Below are 21,376 nucleotides of genomic sequence, written 5' to 3'. Positions count from 1 at the left end.
TGATCTGTGTCTGTGTGACATACTGTAGCCATGTTCCACACTATTCTGGTCACCAGTTTCTCTGGAGGAGGACATACTGTCTTGTCTAGGATCATCAACACTTCCTCTGGGAGATATCGTCATCAAAGTGGTTCTATGTGCCCTGCTTATGTCAGGGGTTTGATGCAATACCAGTCAGAACAACAGATCAGATTGTTACATATGCAGACGTAATTTGCCTACGACGTGTGTTTGGGAGAGTAGACTCGAGAGTGGGACAGGAAGTGGACCTACACGAGGGGCCTCTGCGTGGCAATGATGTAGTCTGGTTTGCCGTTCTTGTAGACCAGCCTGGCATTGGCTTGGACCCACTTCCAGCGGTTGTCCTTGGTGAGCAAACGGAACACGGTGAGACCGCTCTCCCCCGTCTTCATCACTGCAACCACAGGAAGCACTCACAGCACTCAGACGGGAGGGGGGAACCCCGAACACACACATAACCTGCTTCAGTTCATTTTTTATATCAGAGTGGAGTGAATTAAGATGGAAGTTGGCTTCTTCTAGCTTTCACTTGAGAATGTTATAGATAGTTTAGTCGACTCACGAAACAACATGAACCCATAAGCCTGCTTTTAGGTCGAGAGATTCTACAAGTTCAAACATACGTAAAAAGGTAAACTGGGTCCAGCAGAGTTTCCGCCTCATTGTGTGTCTGTGTTTAGTTTATGGATCATGGCTTCTGCACTCATGCTGTGAAGATTTGTGGGGCTGTCCTATCCTCTAGTGGCTCTGTGGCTTTTCTCAATCTGCTCCGTAATCCAGGAGGATTATTCAGGAAAGCTGTCCAAACTCTGTGACCAGTCTTTGACTCAACCAGTCCCAAATGTACAAACTATTTCTGACAGGACTCACTCTACCATGGCCCAATACTACCTTAAAAAGTCATTTTGCAGGATGTACATCATAAACTGCTGAGGCCAGAGAAGATAATCACTTACATACTAGTTGAGGACAAGATATTTAACCAGATTTAATAGGCCCAGATTAAATGGGTAATTTATTACAAAACCGATATTACCTTGTCATAGTTGAATAACGACAGTTCGGTGCGTAAAATGGACATACAGTGAACCTCAAAGTCCATTGACACCTCTTTCCTATCGCACAATTAAAAATGTAGCTGTAAAACGGTAGGTTTTGAAAAAGCCACCGAATTGACGCCTTTTTTGGCTCTGGTCTGTACCTTTGTCATGCCCCAACATTTGCTGCGTGCTGCAGTGTGTTCTTCCACGGAATTACAAAGAAGAACGTTTTTCAAGGATATTGAAAATGGACTATGGTCGGAAATGCAGTGTTCCAGCCTGCACAGGGAATGCTGACGCGTTTCAGAATCTTCCCAAGGAACCGAACCCTCAACGGGCTTGTCTATGAGACGATCCCTGTGCAGTTCGACCCTCAATTACACATTTGCTCAAACCATTTTACAGAGGATAGTTTTGAAAACCTGGGACTGTAAATCCGGAATTGCTATGAAGCTGTTGCTGAAAAGAGGTGCTGTTCCGATCTTATGTTCATCACAACCGCAAGCTGTAGTAAAATATTGTCGCTAACAGTTATTAGCAATGCTAACGTATCCTGTCGGTATCTAGCATTGGTAGTATATGTGATGAATTAGTTTATTGGCAATGGTTGGCAAATGTTATTTCATATTCCTGACTTTTTCATTCACATACATAACCCGTGTTGTCATGTAAATCTACAATTCAAGATGCATGTTTGTCCAGATCTATTTTTCAGCAAGATAGCTAAGGCTAACTGAAGCCGAGTTTAATCACAATAGTTTGTTTACTAAGCTATACTGGTCGATCATGTTTGCTTCGACAACAGGAGTGGAAACAACTAACGTTATTTCAAATGATATCTAGTCAATCTGTTGAAAACAGTGTTGTGTAGACACAATAGATTTTTTTGTAAATTTTTATTTCAAGTCTCCACTTTCAATGTTTCAGTGAGTGCTGTTGGCCGTGTTGCATCTTTGCTCCGCAGCTTCACTCGTTGTAAACCAACGAATCAGCGCGCAGCTCATCTATATATTCATGAGCATACCATAAAAGGAGAAAACCTCTTGTTTTCCCAGGCTATTTCCCAGGATTCACCAGGGCTCATAGAACAGCTCCAAGGCCATTTTCAGCCCAACCAATGTTACATACCCTATTTGGAGACCTTAAGGAACAGTGTGAAATACCCCCCAAAAATAGTCAATGACCCCTTTAAAACAAATAAATTGACAGGAAGGTAGCTGTTAAAAAGGTAGCTGTTTTTTTGTGCATAACAAAACGGACATTATTTCATGCAGTTTAAAAAGGTGAGCATGTGGTTGTCTGTCAAGCAGATAAAGACTTTTCTTCAGATCCTGAACTAATGACAGTCAGGCGGATACAGACAATTCCAAAGCTTTTTCGGCAGGTCTTACTTCTGACGTGGTTCTCAGCACAGTACAGCATGTCGGCAGCGTGGATGAACTGGTACCCAGAGCCTCGTACCCTGAGTTCTGCCTCTGTGTAGCCCAGAACAATCTTTCCCCTGCAAAGACACATTGCAGGCTCAAAACACGACCATGTTGAGTGGTGTCATGCCATCTGCAACCCATAATTTGACTAAAGCTGTCATGGAAGTCACCAGCATTGTTTGGTATATTCTAATAATAAATTCTGCATTTTAACATGAGAATATGCCTACTTGTACGAAACATTAACACAAAGGTGAACGTTATTACTTAGCGTCGCAAGCCATGGGGGTGAAGTCCAGCTTGTGTTTGGTTCTGAAGATCATGTTCTTGGTGCGGATTTCCAGGATGGAGGGGGGCTGGAGGGGGGTGGCGATGGTGAACAGGGCCAGCTGGGGAGGCACCTTGCCCCCGTTGTCCTGCCTCTGGTTCTGGCCATGGAGAAACTTCAGCCTGCCCTGGAGGTTCAGAGCCTGGAAAGACACACACACACACACACCAAATAAATACATACAAGCACCATCGGCATACATGCACACACAAACACTCACATGCGCATGCACATGACAAATAAATATGCACAAAAAACAGATGTATGTCTGCACACACACACAATCATGCACCTCAAACACACGCACACAAAAACACATACCCCCCCTATTTTGACGATCTGAAATGCAAGTATCAAAACGCAAAGCGCAAGTAACTTTGTGGGCGTGACTTCAGCTTGGTTGTTATTTTGCCGTCGGGATAAATGACTTTGCGCCTGGCGCAAATCTAAAAAGGGTTGGTCTGAAGTAGCTACATTACTAATAGGTGTGGTTTGGGCGTAACGTGCAATAAACCAATCAGAGCATCATCTCACATTCCCTTTAAGAGCAGCGCTTGTTCCATGGCGAATTGCTATTATAATGGCAGATTTGCCAGGCGCACGCCAGCGGTTCACAGCCGAGGAGATCGACGTTGTCGTCAGGGTCGTAAAATATAGAGAAGTGACATTGTATGAGACAGGCAGAGCAGCATATATTTAATTTTTTTAAATTGTTATATTTTTAAATTGTTTAGTTCTTAGAATTAGTTTAAGTAATGTACTTAATTTATACCAGCATATGTTTATTGTTTGAACCTTCCTACCACAGCAATTCGCGTATTTGTGTAACATAATCTTCATGGCGAATAAACCGAATTTTGATTCTGATGGGCATGGGAGAAGAAACATAACCAAATTAGCTTCGGTTAAACAGTCATGGGAGGAAATTGCCACCGTTGTTACAAATGAAGTTCACATACATAGAAATCTCTTATGATCTTTTTATAATCATTGAAGAAATGTAACACGCCATAAATCAAAACAATGTAACGTAGCTTTGCAGAAAGAAGACCCTGGCCTCGCTAGCAGTGCGCACGGACCAAGCTTGCGCCCTTAAAATAGCATCTGAATATTACGCCATTGACTTTAGACCACGTTTTTCCCGGTTAGTGACGGAATTGTTTTTCGGAAACTGCAAAATAGCACCAGGGAACGTTTGCGCCGGAACACGCCTCCTTTTTCGCTGAACCGCCCACGGGAGCGCAAAGTCATTTCGACATGCGTCTGTGGAGGAAAAAGTCGGCTTTGCGTCGAGTGCAAACTAGGAATGACACTTGCGTTACATTTACAAAAACACCAGACCCATGCATACATACACAAATACACACAGAATATCTCAAACAAGGATAATCTTCTGTAGAAGTCTGATGGTTGTTCACTAACAGAAGTCGTCCTGACTATGGTAGAAATAATACTAAAAACAAATCTGTATTCACATACAATATAGGCACATTCAGTCACAACTGTGCCTACACCCCACACCGTGTTTGTTGACCTCCCTCCCACCTACCAGGAATCCAGAGGAGTTGTCCAAGAGGCAGCGGAAACGACAGACGAAGCTTCTCTCCAGGAAGGAGGAGTTCTCTGGAGGAAGCTGCTCGGGGTTATAGGTCACCATGGCAGCGCTGCTGTCAGGCTCAATGTCTGAAGAGGAGAGGACAGCAGAGCAGACAAGTACAGAGGAGAGCAGAGGAAATGGGGGAGAGCATACCATCAGGACCTCATCGTCACCAACAAGCTCTACATAGAAGACTGGAATCTTTTGATTGTTTGATAGATAACTTAATTTGTCTTTATATGAGTAGATTCTGGGTCCTGTTTGAATCTGTCCCCTTTTGTGTACCAGAATGTGACTTGATTTGAGGTTCTGTGGCAACCAAATCAATGCTGCATTGCCTATTGTTTATACAATTGTATTGTATTCTGGAGGGAGGGTCCAGGTATGGGGGCGTGGGAGAGTGCCGGGAGCATTACCTGGGGTGGAGTCCTGGGACACCAGGACAACAGTGGCAGGCGGCGGGTTGAGAGCCCAGTGCAAGTTTCTCCTCAGCTCTTGTTGGTCCTCAGTGTGGACCAGATCATACACACTTTGGTGCATGACATCCGTCTGGGGGAGAGGGGGAGAGAGAGAGATAGAGATTGCATCAAAATTATACAATCTAAATTTGCTTTTAAATTGTAACGGATTCAAGACAGTGACAGAGCCAGGCTTTTTACAGAGGGGATGTGCAGATCAGATCAACTGGAGTGGACTGCAGTTCCCTGTGGGTTGGTTGGGCTTATTTACCTGCGTCACCCTCCAAACTGGCCCTGGGCGTGGAGCCACGATGCTGTGCTGGGCAGAAAACTGCTGTCCACTCCCATGGCTGCTACTGCTGGTCACTGCACTAAAGGCCATGCTATTAATAATCTCCTTATCTCTGACCACCTCTCTCTCTCTCCTTCTTTGTATCTGTCTCTCTCCTGTTTCTCTCTGTATCTCACTTTGCCTCTATCTGTCCCCTTTTCTCTCTCCATGTCAATTATCTTTTTCAAGTCTCTTTCTCTATAGTTATATAGTCTCTATAGTTCTTTCTCTGCATCTCTTTCTCTCTGTCACTTTCTCTCTCCCTCTCTTCCTCTCTCTCTCTCTTTTTCTTTCCTCCAGCTCTCTGCACCATCAGGGGGTCTGTGTCCAGACAAGGCCCCCTGACCGCTCCCAGCAGACATGGCACGCAAGCCTGGCCCTGATCTATTCAGAGGGTCTGATGTGTGTGTGTGTGTGAAAGAGAGTTTGTGTGTGTTAACAAACTGCTGTCAATGTGTATTTGGTAGATTGTATTGATCTAGAGTGTCATGTGCACTACTACAGATCATACACCATGCAGCAGGAAGTGTTGTATATCATATGATAGATTTCCTGGTTACAGACTCACCAAACAATGATCCCCAATACACAACTAAAAAAGTGGACTTAGAATTAGCTAGGTCATACCATGTTAGGGAGTAAGACCCAGTATAAGCTGGGAAAATCCAATAGCAGCCGCAGGTTATCTCTTTATGGAACACCTCCCTGTTGGTCCTGGAGTGTTAACCCGTGGTCAAGTAAGGCTTCATCATGACTAATCCAGAACTCCACACCTCAACATTGGCCATAGAGCCTGAAGAACACCACTGTATAAATGGTAAAACTACACGCAGATCAGATGGGTATATTTATACTGTATATTCATGGGCACACTTGATTTAGGCACTTCTTGACAACAACTAATATGATTTAGAGTGCATGTACCCTTTGTGCTGAACCCTAACCCCAATAATAGCACAGCACTGATACAACATGTGGACACATAACCAATAACCAAAACCAGATAGGGTTGAGGTAGATCATGAAATATAGTGCATGTATCTTTCATAAACAGGTGTCAAGGCAAGATTATCTATATATGTGTTTGCAAACTTTGCATGTCGAAGGATCTGACCTAGGGGGATTAACGTTATTAGTCAGTCAAGACCCCAAAGGCGATCAAGCTGTCCTAACAGATGCCTGTTTGTCATTTCTGAATGGGGTAGATGGTCTGAAGCACTTGGTCATGCTTTAATGGGCTGGTGAGTGCTCAGTCACGGGACCCCCTGGCCCACCCCCCACAACCTCCTCCTGGCTGGGGTGGGCTACAGAGAGAGAAGAGGGACAGACAGTACCTGGTGGAAGCCCAGATAATCCTGGATGGTATGAGAGGAGTAGAAGATTGTCCCATCTGCAGTGACCACCAGGACAAAACCATTCAGAGCCTATGGGCCAAACATATGAGAGCAGAGGACACAAAGATTGAGGTTAGGAGAGCACGATATAAGAGGGAAATAAGAGTTTGTATTAGTCCTTTATCGCTAGTCTCCAAATGGGAACAGCTGGTCCTGTGTTTCCACCCCACTAAACACTCCACCCCCCACTCACATGGGGACATGAGTTAGAAAACAAACAAATAAACAGACGTGCAAAGATATCTACCTCATTCACACAGAACAAACCGAGGGATGGCAACCAAATCAAACACACACACACACACAAGCCCTTTAAACATACTAAACACATGCCCACCCACACCAATACATGTATACGGCAATGAGAAACACATACACATCTGTACACACACGTCCCATTACTGCGTTCACCCACAAGCTAACTGATGAGTAAGACTGATGATGTAATGTTGCTCTTCCAGCTTGTGATTCACCTCAATTATCTCTGGCCCTTTCTTTGTGTAAGCTGTACAATACAAACAAAAATATTAAGTTTGATGTTTTACCCTAATAACCAGCATTATTACTGGTTTAAACATCTCACATGGACCATTTACCATCATCTACAATTTTAATGTTCTCTTTTCAAGGCTTGAAGGAATGCTTGCTGTTATTTAAAGAACATTGCCATGCTGTAAAAAGTGTTTGTATTTTAGTAACGCCAACAGGCCCCAAGTGTCCAATTCAAGTGGCTGTTATATTTTCTGGATGCTTTAAACTCACACATTGTACTGTCTTGTATTCAATCACCATTGAGCAGCTGTGGATCTGGAGAGTCCTCTTGTTCTCAGGTGACATTAAAGTAATTTGCGTGATTATAGCCTGGGTCTTACCCGGGCTGCGTTTCCCGAAAGCGTCGTAAGCCTAAATTGATCGTTGAATCCATCGTAGGACGAATCTTAGTTTTACGGGCCGTTCCCAAAGACATCGTACCTCAAGTGTCTCTTGAAAATTCGTAACTCTTTAAAGCGCATAGATTACCCTACTCCTTACGAGCATGTTTGGGAAACGCACGTAAGAAATATCGATGGTTTATTTTTTGCTCGATCGTTGCTACGATCCATCGTTATCGGGAAACGCAGCCCTGAATGTAGTTGCTAAAATCTTATGGCTTTTGCTTTGCAGGATGCACATAGTCCGTCTCAGTCTATTTTGTAAGTTACTTGTAAGAGACTATCCTTCATCCAAAATATAAAGCTATACTTGAGAATTTTCAAGTATAAAAAAAGTCAATTCTCAATTAAAACAGCAAAATATGACGTTATAAAATAAATCATACTAGAGAGGGTACAATTTCTGGAAAAATTGTGAGGTGTGCTGCTGTCAGTTGGCGTTGGGGCAGGTTTTTACTTATATTTTTAACTGTATCACCACCAAACCTATTGTTTAAACTAATATCAAACATCCAAACATTTGGAGAATTTTCATCCGTGTACTTACATGTTATAAATTATTTTTCTGTGTATTTTAAATAAATATGCATATTTATTTATGAAGATAGAAATTGGGCAATCCTGTGTAAAAATGGTCTTTACCTATATTATGACTTTAACGTCCCTTTTTTCACTGAAAAGATCTTACCTATTGTACCTTTAATACATTTAGGTATTTTGCTCCCCTTCACCTCTGAATAATTCATTTCCTCACAGCTCCTCCATAATTTACTACAGAGGATCTTAAGTGAACCACAGCAAAGAAGCAAACTTAGAGTCAAGTCAGAAATAGGTTTCAGTCTGCCCGCCAACTAGTTTTCAATTTCTTCTTGTCTCCTTAAATGTTCCACAGTTGCTTTTTGAAGTTCACTGCCTGACCACCCTCATTTTGTAACTTATTTTTTAGCTATTTTTCTTGTATTTCTTTTAGAATTTCTTCTTCTTCTACTTCTTGTTCTAAATCTTAAAAATGAGTGTTCATGCTTAATTAGGAACTCATCTGGGAGTTGTAGTTCTTATCATAATAATTAAACTACCCTCCCAGGGTGGAGATGGTTGCCAGACAGACTTTTCTTCTGGAACGCCAGTGTGGAATCCTTTGGGGGGAACTGGACTGGAAAATTAATGACTCCAGCAAATCCAGAAGAGCAGCCAAGAAGCTCTCTCTAAACTTTATCATCAACCCTGTCTCATTGCTGAGCGTTACGAGTACTCAGCTCACAAACCTCAGAGAGCTGTTATCTCTGTCAGAGCTCTAGTCAAGAGGATATCTATACAACCTCCAACTGTGTTCACCAAACACATGCCTGTCTACATATCGGACTTACATGCAGTCATCTAACTAACCACAGACAGAATATCGATCTAGAAGGTAGAATTATGTTGTAATTATTTAGGGAGATAGGTAAACACAGGTTTATAGATGTTGATAGTGAATATATGTACAGTTACAGAGATTACAAGAGACCTAAAACTTGTGTGCAACGAAAACCGAAACCGTACCCTCACTGACTAGATATAGGGATGAGGTTAGAGTTAAACAGTTGAATTCCAAACTCTATTAATAAAAAAAGACTGTTTGGATTGGAACAAGTCTCAAATACGCATATTTTTCAATGCTAAGATGGTCTTCTCTTGATAACCTTGGTTCTGAGGACATGTTGAGCCATTGTTGATCTAGCTGTATTTTGCTAGGTCCGAACGGAGATCAGCTGTTTCGTCCGGAGGGGCTCTGACAGCAGCAGACTGACATCCACTGATAAGCTTTTCTTGAGCTACTCCAAACCCAAAGAGATTTCATCCCAAACAAAAACATGAAAGTGGTCCAGACACTCAGATCAACACAGTTCCCCAGCAGCTAAAACATTTCATTAAACTGTTGTACCTACTTGAACAGAATTTAAATGTGATGACAGAGTACAATGATCTGCACATCCATATGTACTGTAAATGTGCTTGAAGTCAGTTGTCAATTTATTTTTCTACAGAATATTTGTAAATTACATTTGAATCGTTCTAACCTGAGTGCAATGGTGGACATGTCTATACTGTACATCTACAATATATACTGCATGTTGGACAAGATTTGGTCATATCCATGTAATGTATTGCAGTAGGAACAAACAGGATTATACCACACACACACAGACATATATATACACACACACACACACACACACACCTGCAGTAACAGTTCTCCCTCGGACAGCCATGTGTCTGTCAGCCCAGGGGCACTGCCATTGTCTTCATCTCCTCCACTGACTGGCACCCTGTTGCTAGTGTGGTTCTGCAGGGCTACTGTCGAATGGAGAAAGCAGAGAGAAACAAAAAAAGATGGAAGGAGACAGAAGGAAAGGATGGTGGACGGTGTAGAGAGTATGTGTGTGTGTGTGTGTGTGTGGGGGGGGGGGGGACAGAGACAGAGACAGAGAGATACTTTAGTCCTGTAATAATGTTTGCAAAGCACTGCTGTGAATGTCAGAATGCTTTATGTTTAGTAGATTAAACACACTGTACTGTTTGTACAGCAAACTCCCAGCTCATCAAAAATGTATCAAATAAAATATTTTAGACTCTTCAGATCGAGACCTATATCTTGGTCTAACCTTGTTTGGGAACTTAAAATCCTATCGGCATATTTATTAACTGAAACACCAAAGAGGAATAATTTGTATGACTGAGACTTGACTGAGTTGTGTACTCCTGTGTTAATCTCTTGATATTTACAGGGGAGTGACTCACTTCACTCTCAAACTCTTTTTCAAGCCTGAAATATTATGCATAGATATAATTTTGAAGTGAGTCAAAAAATCTGCAAGCAGTGATGTGTAAGCACAATAAGCAGTCATTCAGAAACAATGCCCATCCTTAAATATCCCTTTTGTCCAACAACAGTGAATAACCAATGGAACATCTGTGACACACAACACAAAGGGATTCATCATAACTATGCACGCTGTGCAGAATGTGACTGTGGCAGAATTAAGAAAATACAAAATTGTTGGAGAAGCACTCAGAGAGAGTGAGAAAGAATGGGAGAGTAATAAATGGAAAGTGATGGTGAGAGGGCTAATAAGAGAGATACAGAGACAGTAAGACAGAGAGAGAGAAAAATGAGTTACATTAGCACTGCATCAGAATGAACTGAGGTGACTATTCCTTCAGGCATCACTATATTTGCACTTTGCAGCTGTCCTAGCTTCACTCCATTCTACCCTCAGTCCTTCTCCTTTTCCTCCTCCCCCCGACCTTCCCACCTTGTTTCTGAGTCTCTCATTGGCTGTTGCTCCAGCTTTTCTCTGGTTCCAGCTGTTCTATAGGGAGTCTCTTCTTTGTGTTGTTGCCATGACACTTCACCCATTAATCTCTAGAAGCTTCTTCCTCAACACCTTCCACAGGCATGGAAGAGTTAAGAAAGGGATGGATGAGAGGAAGGAGAGATGGATGAGAGGGATGAGTGATGAATGAGATGGATGAGAGGGACGAGATGGATGAGAGGAGGGATGGATGAGTGAAAGGAGGGATGAGTTAATAAGGAAAAAGGGATCGATGAGAGGAAAAAGGGATGGATAAAGTGTAGAAACATGTTCACTTGAGCATCTAGAGGTGTCCTACATACTGTATACTGCCAGAGGTGGTAGAGTAACCTACAGTATCCATAGTCAATGGCGATAAAGGTCATACCCTCAAACTCACCCCTCAGCTCGACATTCAATAGTCAACCTTCACCATTACTGAAGTAGGTGTAGATATGTTTAGGCTTACTATCTCAAGATAACTGTCAGTTCTTTAAAATGGCAGTGTTTTCTACTTTTAAAGATATGTATTGCAATACAAAGATTCATGGTTGTGTACATACTGTAACTACATGTGTTTGGTGTTGAGACCTGGGTCTAAATAGTTTCAGCTACTTGAGTGCACTTGATTTGTCTGTAAAAGCACCGATGGATTGATCACAATATTGATATTAAAATACTTGATCATAATTGATCTTTGGAAAACGAACATGGTCAAAAAGATCTTTGTAAGTCGGTTTGTATGAACAGCACTTGTGTCTGAGGCCTACAAAGTAATCTTTAGGCTTTAGTTAAGTTGGTAAACACTGGTTGGACATAGTAGGATTGAATATAAGATACAGGTCCAAACTAAATAATATTTTATAATTGTAGTCTCCCATGGAATATTCCCACACGGTGCTATTTTAGTTTGACCTCGTAACACAGTAGCACCCACAGCAAGAACTTATGTCACCATGTCGTTGTCAAGCTGTTATCACTTGACAAGTCACCTAATGAATCTATTGAGTCGTTGTGTGATCAATATAGTGAGGGAGTCCAACCGGAGCAGATTGCTTGTGGAATGAAAGGCCAGTTGGAGGGGCCGATGATGTCCTGAGAAAAGGACGAGTGGTCAGTCTCGTTGATCTCTGACCCCCATTCCAACACGGCGCTGTGACCCATCACGACCCTTGACCCCTGAAGCGATGTCTTGACATGATTGGGTGAATGGGATTTGCGTCAGGTCCTTTTGTTGTCTGTCAGGGCTGACATACACAGGGGCAGGAGGAGATTAGAGGGGGGGCTGAGGGCTGAGGGGGTGACAGGACTGGACACCTGGGGACGTGGTGGTCTTTGTGTGGGTCAGGGACGTGGATGGTCTTTCCTCACACCACACTCCTCTGGGTGTGCTCTCGGACCCTGTTCCCATGAGACACTCTACCTCAGTTTTGGGTGTATGAGTGTGTCTGTGCACAAACCAGTGTATGTGTTCAGTAGGTGTTAGACCATGAGCAGTCCTATCAACTTATATGCAACATTTGCCAGTAGCAGAACAGCACCACAGTACCACAGCACTACAGCAGGAGACGGCCATAGCACCACAGCACAATAGCAGAACAGCAGAACAACATCACAGCAGGACAGCAGGACAGCACCACAATAGGACAGCACCACAGCTAGGGTGACCACCTGTCCCGCTTTGCATTGTATCGCACAGCATTTTCACCCCTTGTCCCGCACGTTGCATATTGAAAATGCTGTGCGATACAATGCAAAGCGGGACAAGTGGTCAGCCTAATCACAGAACCTCAGCACAACAGCAGGATAGCTGAATGTGAACAATCCAATGGGCCCAAAGGCTTGTGAACTACCAGCTAGACTACAATTGACACATTTTGCACATTTTGCTGTCTTTCACATGGGCTCATAAACTCATCCGTAAGGAAATACATGTATATATACTGTATATGCACTCTGTGGAACACTGGTGAAGTTCCCCCCTCCGTCACTTTTTTCACTGCTGAACTTGTGGATGAAAGATAACTCACACGAATCAAAGTTTAATATTTTGACTGGACAGTCTCTCAAAATGGCCATCGTTTGAAAATCTGGTTAATGTTTGAGTTGACTCTGCTACTATTGTTTCCACTGGAGTCTCATCCAAACAAAAAGTAAATATGTGACCTTCTGACATACAGTGGAATGTAGCTCAAGTACAACATAAAATCATCTGCAGCAGGAAAGACAGTGAGGATACGAGGGGCTTAAAGCTGCTTTAGATCGGTGGGGAGTCCATATATGAGGAAATTCACCAATAATACGCTTTCAGCTTAATGCCTCAGCTGGGGCAGAGCTGCTTAATGAAAGAGAGAAAGAGAAAGAATGAAAGAAAGAGAACAGAAAGGAGGTGTGCTTCACAAGGCTTCAGTTGGCAGGAGCAGAGCAATGCATGTCATCAAATATTTACATCCCTGTCCCCACCACATACACATGGAATAATGGAGCCCAGGCAGTCCCCAAAGGGGGTTTTACAGTGAGTTGATTTGAACAGCTTGGCTTTGACAAAATATGCTTGTCTAAGCACAACGAAGTCTCTCGTCCATCAGCTAGCAAGCAATTAAAACATCTCAATTGTGATCAGGCTCCACAGAAAACAGGGTTAGGGGTTCACCCTACACAAGCCCTACCTCTGAGAAGGTACCATCTTGTGAGAAGGTACCATCTCCAGAGGGTTGTCTGTGTTCATCTCTGATTTGAGCTTTTCCCATTTTCTTGTTGTAGATTAGAATGGATGTTTGTTCACTCTCGTGCCTTCCTTTTAATGTTCTGGAACTCAAGTTTCATCCGAGTCTATAATCCTTTATCATAATGTTAATCATTGATTGTATGGCAAAAAGAAAATGTTGGTATGCTTTGAAGGCTCCTGAGTAGTGATGCAAAATCCTGATGACCATAACAATTAAATGCACTTGTAATCTGCAGTTGTGCAATGTTTCGATTTATATTACTATTAAAAAGGGTACTACAATTTCCCCCGCGCTCTCTTTCGCTCTAGTTAACTAGACAGTGTATTTTCAATCCACAACTTCAGGAGAAGTGGGAGTGGCCTGGACCCTGACCCCACCCACCTCATGTGCCAGGTCTGGGGTTTGATGAAGCAAATCCGACAACAAAGCAGTGACCCTGAAAACCTGACATCTTGTGAAATGGGCCGATGCACTCCGGAACTCTGCCAGGCTGAAGGTTCATCATGGTGGGGACAGCCAGCAGAGCCTGGGTGAGGGGGGGTGGGTTGGGTAGGGGGTTGGGGGCAAGGTAAGGATTTGGATAGAAACAGCTCTGGCGTTTATGTCAGCATGTTTGTGCTCAAGCGTGTTTCACCCTTAGTGCTCAGGTCTGACATGGAGCAGAATACGGAAACTGCTGTTGGAGCCACTTCAGGGGGATTCACATCTCAGGCACCAATCAGCTTACCTCACATAGACAGGAAAGAAGCTAATGCCACACAAGACATCCCCTCCATCCCTCTATCCCTTCATACTCCCCTCCCTCCATCCACTCCTCCCTCCATCCCTCATTCCCTTGGGTCAGGTTGGGCTGGGTAACACTTCATCATGCCGTTCTAAGATTCATTGACGTGTCATTTCAGTCAACTGTGATCTCTGGCCCAGTACTGATCACAAAAGGGGCTTTGCCAAGCCTGGCCTCACTCTTTAATCTAAAAAAAGGCCCACATTTCAGATACTGCAAATATTTACCACTTGTTTGACTATTTTCAATTTGTCCCATCTTGCTATTTACAACGGGATTAGTCAGGGATGTTCTGAGTGCACGCTGTCGTTTCAGTTTCCTGCCCAATCCTAGCATGTGACCCGGATGTCATGTGACTCTGGGATCATGCTAGTGCACCCGAAAAGGCACTTGTGGCCTCTGTGAGAGAGACAAAACCAGAACAATAATACTGCCAGACACAGACTTAGGTTGATTATCTGCTGTACTTACTATTCCACTATTTGTATTGTAGGTTAAATGAGAGAAGGATCCTCAGAGTCTGCTAAATGAGAATTTAAGTAAATCCGGAACACATACTACACATATGAATTAGGGGTGGGAATCTTTTAGTACCTCACGATTTGAATTGATTCTTGGGGTCACGATTAGATTAAAATCGATTCACAATTTTTCAAAAAAAAAAAAAAAAAAAAAAATTATAAATGTATAAATGTAAATTATAATACATTTTGGGATTTTTTTTTGTTTAGAAATGTGTGAAACCGTGTGAATTGCTAGAAGACTGAATTGCGATTTTAATGTGAATCTATTTTTTCCCCCACTCCTAATACGAATACTAGAGAATCTGAATGGGACATTACCACATAGGTAATAATTTGATAATTATTGGATAATAGTTTGATAAAAGTGAGATCAAGTATTATCTTTTCTCTCCAGAAGTACCATCCTGGTTGTTTCCAGTCCAAATGGGCTCAAGTCAAAGCCATTGTCGCAGTGAACATGTTTGAGCTAAGGCAGCACAGTAGATAGTTAGCATTCTACCTCATCTGTGTCCCTATAATAATATGCAAAAAGAGAGCAGGCCTCTTAATCAAGACAGGGAGCTATATTTGGAGGGCATTAACAAAACGCATTAGGGCCAGGAGTGATGAAGCCATGGCGACAGAAACCCTGTTTAGAAGTCAGTAGAAGCTGCCACTGTATTGGCTGATGGGTGAAAAAGCCCCGCCCGAATGACCCAGATAAGACAATTGATTGGGTGAGACCCGGGGAGAAGCGAGGCCAACGCAAATGTTTTCTTTGGATTTGTGCCCAGACCCACCCATGGCTGCTTACAACCAGGATGTGCGCATGTCTGTCTCTCTATGCTGCTCTGAATCTGTGCATGTACCAAACACCGGAGAGAGAGGGGGGAGAGATGTTGAGAGAGAGAGAGATTGAGAGAGAGACAGAGATAGGGGGGAGACAGAGAGAAGAAAGAGAAAAAGAAAAAGAAAGGGAGCAGAGAAAGAGAGAGACAGAGAGACAGGGGAGAGAGATGGAGAGAGAGAAGAGAGGGAGATAGATAGTGGGACAGAGAGAAACGGAGAGAGAAAGAGAGAGGGACAACAGAGAGGGGGAGAGACAAAAAGAGAGATAATAATAAAAATGAGGTAGAGGTGTGCAGAATGACAAAAATAGTTCAAAATAGAGAGAGATAGAGAGAGGAAGAGAGGAAGAGAGAGAATGTGCGTGTCAGAATGTACAGTACGAACACATTGATGTGCATTTGTGCATGTGCTTGTGTGTTAATTATTCTACCAGTGTGTGAATGGCCCTGGTTCTGACTGACAGGGAGTAAATATAGAACATTTCAACTCCCTCACCCTCAACACTGCACTAACACGCAATGGACACGCCCCCACACCCACTGACATACACATGAATGCACGCAACACACACACAAGCCCAACATGAACAAGCATTTGCTAATGCAGGACCCAAGCACGCAGCCCACACACTCCTGTCTCCCAAGGTTTTTTTTCTTCTTTCGATCACATGGTCACAAATTTGCTTATGAGAGACTATTCAGAAGGAAACAGGGAGGAGGGGGATTGGTCATTACCGATTACCATGGCTCAAACACCCCCATATCCCCCCAACCTTCCAGCCCTCCAACCGTTCTAGCCCCTCTTAGGTGGCCTGCATTCCACAAAGCTCCTGAGCCCCATGACAGACAAGGAGGGGCAAGGGTAAGGGAAGGGGATTGGGGGGGGGGGAGGAGGAGAGAGAGGGGGCAAAGGGATGACCCACTAGCCCAGGGACACTCCGCCTCCAATTTGCGGGGGGGAGGGGTGAGGGATAGAGAGATGAAGGGATGGAGGGTGAACACGTCTGGGGTCGAGCAGTGCCGATGAGTATCATGACGTGTCACAAGACTCTGGCAACTGCCTTGGAGCTTACGTAACCATTCTGAGCATCCTGAAGCGCTGAACACCAGGTCCAGATAGAACTGAGGCCTTGCTGTAAACACTGGGGCTCCAGGTGACACCAGCACACTGTACATTAGCATGTAGTAGCACATGAGAGACCTACTGTACTTGGAGGGGTAATTGATTCTATTCCACAGGGTTCAAAACCATGGTAGAGTATATTTGATTACTATGATGTATTATCACGCTTGTGTTATTTGTATGCTTCCTCAGAAGCATACAGTCTGCGTTTTTCTGACTGGCTTCATGCATTGAGACAAGCATGTCTCCTTTGAAACATACTGTTGTGCATGATTTATTATCAATATCCATGTCTTTATATTTGGAAGGTTGCATAACATATGTGCTGTACCAGCACATATCTGTATTTATATTCACAAAAGGCTGTTTGAGCCAGTGAATGCACAACAGACACAATGGTCCACCTTCTGGAAATGAATAAAAAATAAAATCCTCTCCTCTGTGTCATTCTGATTTGGATTCACTCCATCTCCAGCCATCATTGACCTAAATAATGCATTTGTGCCACAAGGAAGCTTGTAAAAGAGGCCAAACGTGCCCAAACACAATCTTAAGACATCTTTTTCTCACTCGTGAGCATTTATTTTCCTTTTGAACCTTTGGGTAACACTAAACCTGCATGACATGTCTCTCTTCAACAATACAACATGTTGAGCCAACATTGAATTTTGTATTGTGCTTTTTTCGTGAACATTTTGGATAGTGTATTTGGTGTGCATTTCCATCTGTCAAAACCTTGGCACAGAGCCAATAGTAATAAAACAATACCTCAGAAACCTCAATGGAGATCTCACTATCTCTGTAACTTTCATTGTCGTGGATGATGAATGATGAAAGACACGAGAAAAGCATGCTAATTTGCTAACTCCCCGGCTAATTTCTTAATCCCCGTTTTTACATGCCAACCACAACTCAGCCAACCAACAAATCCATTCACATTGTTTTCCATTCTAATCTCAACATATGTACAGCCAGGCCAGCCAGACTGTGAAGGCATGGATGGTTTGGATACTACTGTACCTCACTGACGGGAAGAGAAAAAAAAGAGCAATCCTATTTAACAGTTTCTGTCCAGGACCATGCAGAGGAATGCTGGGGAGAGCTCCTAGATTCTAACTCAGCTACCTTCTCTGGAGACTGGCTCTTCTGTTCTCTGCTCAGGAGAAAAAAACAGGTGCTGACACTATTACGGTAACCAAATTAACCCTAAAGGGCCATTCCCTACTCAGAGGCATGCCCTGATCCTCATTCACTAAATTAACTTAATGGATTCACTAAATGACTTGGATTTTGGGCGGGTCATGTACAGTATAGTTCATATTTATGAAATTGTGAAGATTGTGTCTGTTGTCAAAAGGCCTTTTAAGGTTTCTGTCCACTTTTGCCCAAACTTCTGCATTCACACTGAGTGAAACATCTCTCAAGTGCAGCTCATTGTGTTTATCGTCAAACAGCCAAGAGGGATGAAAGCCTCCCACATCCCAGACTACAGCCCAGGGCGAACGCAAATGGATGGAAACGTGTGTTTGGTTGTTCGGCTGGGGACCGCCATCACAGCAGTAGTGATCCATTAACCGAGGAAACACTAAAGAATATAACACATTGGAGACCAGTCTCTAGGAGAATAGCTTTCAGCTACTCTAGACACAAGTTTAATAGCTGTTTTCTCTATATTGTGTGTTGCTGTGTGTAGGCGTCTGTGTTTGTGTGTTTCATCTGTCTCTTTACTATACCTATATTAAAGAAAATTATCAGAATTTTAAGTGTTGAGACATATTAGTAGCTGTACACTCTTATTTATAGATATTCACACAGACATACACTCGTTAATACACACATACACCAGAAAAAAAGAAGTTAGGCTTCAAAATAGGTTACACTAATAACCAAATAATTGATTCTCCATTGTAAATTTGTCATGACAGTGACACAACCAATGGAAGCTTTCTGCATTAATATATGTAAGCACGCTGTGAAGAAAGTTTGCACAGATATGATGTCACCAGTGGTGACATCTTTTACCCAAGAGTACTAATCTACCAGAATGCCTTGCAGTCAAAGCCAGCTGACACATATGGATGACAAATACTGTAAACAAACTCAACATGAACACTGACTTTCCAACGCAAGACTGTTAACTCAGAGTCAGATCCAGGGACAGAGCAAAAAAACTCATCTCTTCACCATGGAACTGCATGCAATTGTTTCAATTGGGAGCACAGATAATCCTGTTGTATTGTTGCTAAGGATAGCAAAGGTTATGCACAGTGCACAAGGGCACTGAGAGGGTAGGTGAATCTTGATGAGCATCTACAAATTCTAAATATAGCTATAAATCTATTTCTAGAATGAAAGACATACAGATGATTTTTAGCTTTTCAGCTTAAGCTTTACTGTGTCGTTATCAATGCAATTTGGAGTGGTTGGAGGTACGCCATCAACAATCCAATTCAAAGAAACAATGTGCCCTGCTGGAAACACATTTTCTCTCAATTGAAATGGCACAAATAAAGAAATGGTCTTACAATTTAACAACTTTTTCTTAACCTCCCCCTCTCTTTTTCCACCTCATCTCTCAGTTCCCAACCCCCCCCCACCACCACCACCACCACCACCTCATTCTCATTAGGTTGGCAGCAGAGGAGTGCCAGTGGGTTCTGAAGGAGAAGCAGCTGGGCTGGATAATACTGGCAGAGGGATTAAACAGGCTCTACCAGGCTTTGTTCAACTTCTACAAGACATTTAATTACACACACACAGCCACAACACAGTCACTTTTGGGTTCAACCCTGACATGCTGATCAGATAAACACTAGAATGAGAAAATCAAACAAATATTGGGAGCTTCAAATAAACCCCCTCTGGCCAATGGGTTCATTTTAGTTCAACTGTATGTTGTATGAAACATTAAGATACAGACACGCAGAGGACAGTACATTAATGGTGCTGGCTTTTAGTGGTCATACAGACAGGTCTATGGACAGTCTGTGAGTTGTCATACAGACAGGTCTATGGACAGCAGTGCAGCTCATGCAAGCATCCACAGGCCTCGTTCTTGTAGAGCACATCTGATCCCAGCACCCCCAACAGCAGTTACACTGTTTACAAACAAATGACTGATTGTCACCGAGTCAGGGGCATGTTGTCTTCAGAGAGCATTGGCCCTCAGCAGACCACTTCCTGTGTGCGATCGTGTTAATTATCAACAGGAAGTAGGCTAATGCAGTTAGACAGGAAGCCTTGCCTGAACGCTACCCTTTGACCTTGTGAAGAAGGGCAGAATCACATCTCTTGTGACAGGAGCCAGAGATGTGTGAAGATGTGGTGTATTTATCACATATAGACACTGCCGTTGATAACTGATGTCAGAGTGAGTCTTGCCATAGCTGCTTTCGAATTACTTGATTTACGGTGATTTAGATGGACAGTCTGAAAGGTCTGCTATGAAACTGTTCCTTCACTGGATGGGTCAAGGTCTTGACACTCTCTGCCCTGAGAGCAAAAGCAGCCATTTTACATAATGTGTACTGGTTATTGCTCTGTATGTCCACCCTGGATGTTTTTACTGAATGTGTCATGAACTTTCAGCTTCCTATTCATCGTACCACCTTGCTAACTCCCCCCAAACTCCACCATATCACCTTTTCTGTATGCTGCCCGTTACCCCTCAAATAATCGTTTCAAAAAGCCAAAGTCTTAAACAAACATTGCTCTGCTTCCATATCATAAATACTTTATGCTCTGGGGGGTTTCCTTAATTATTCATGTCTGGAGAGCATCCGACACCCGCATTGCAGCTTTCTCCTTTAAAGATCATCGCCTAAAATAACATCATCTTTGGCCCCACATAGGAGGGAAGAAGACTTCACTCTCAGTCTCTTGCATGCAAGTATTTCAATTGCGCTTTCCCCGCCCCTCTTCACCCCACTCTCAACACCCTCCTTCTCCCCTCCCCCTCTCTACTTCTGCATTTTAATGAAGGACTGTGTTCTGGCCTCATCTGCACATGGAGGCAACATTGTGGGCCTGTATGAAATATTGACGTCCCTTTCTCCAGGATGGAATAATACGCAGGCTTGTTGACTGACTGGCTGCTCCTTCCATGTCCCTGCTGATTGGATGTGCTTTGAAGGCGTCTGGAAACACAGCCCACGAGAGAGGCAGCAAGGAGCTCTATTGTTGTGACATTTTCATAACAGTTCTAGGGATATGAACATAAACAAGCAAGAGGCTTAAATAGCCCCAGCTCCACAGTGCCCCCAGTGACAAGGCAGGACAACTACAACTCGCCCCACCTACTTGCGCAATACACAACTAGAGATTCCAAGGAGAGTTGAGAGGATGCTCTCTGGGAGCTCACACTGGACCTTTTGGCACAGTGTTAGATGCTTTCAGACACTTTGGCCATTTTGTGACTAAAGCTCATGTTTTAGCAGTTTGTGCTCATTCTAGAATTTAGAATCTGTGCACAGATCTGAATACACTATATGGCCAATAGTTTGTGCCCACCGCTCAGTATACGGACA

At 43.1% G+C, this 21,376-nt stretch overlaps 1 protein-coding gene across 1 annotated transcript in view; it reads right to left on the bottom strand.

Moving 5' to 3' along the window:
- The window catches only part of LOC146234296 (aryl hydrocarbon receptor-like), a 28,998-nt gene that overhangs the window by 5,274 nt on the left and 2,348 nt on the right, over nucleotides 1-21,376 (bottom strand). The window contains exons 3-9 of the mRNA XM_084688808.1: nucleotides 9,750-9,865; nucleotides 6,537-6,626; nucleotides 4,830-4,962; nucleotides 4,366-4,499; nucleotides 2,756-2,958; nucleotides 2,453-2,562; nucleotides 274-415 (exon numbers count right to left, since the gene is read on the bottom strand). Of these exons, the coding sequence (XP_084544934.1) occupies nucleotides 274-415; nucleotides 2,453-2,562; nucleotides 2,756-2,958; nucleotides 4,366-4,499; nucleotides 4,830-4,962; nucleotides 6,537-6,626; nucleotides 9,750-9,865 (928 nt within the window). The remainder of the gene's footprint in view (nucleotides 1-273; nucleotides 416-2,452; nucleotides 2,563-2,755; nucleotides 2,959-4,365; nucleotides 4,500-4,829; nucleotides 4,963-6,536; nucleotides 6,627-9,749; nucleotides 9,866-21,376) is intronic.

The sequence above is a fragment of the Hypomesus nipponensis genome, chromosome 23, assembly GCF_054491055.1.
Source record: "Hypomesus nipponensis isolate SF chromosome 23, ASM5449105v1, whole genome shotgun sequence".
Classification (NCBI taxonomy): Eukaryota; Metazoa; Chordata; class Actinopteri; order Osmeriformes; family Osmeridae; genus Hypomesus; species Hypomesus nipponensis.
Note: the sequence above shows the minus strand (reverse complement) of the source record. Positions and strands in the feature narration are given on the sequence as shown.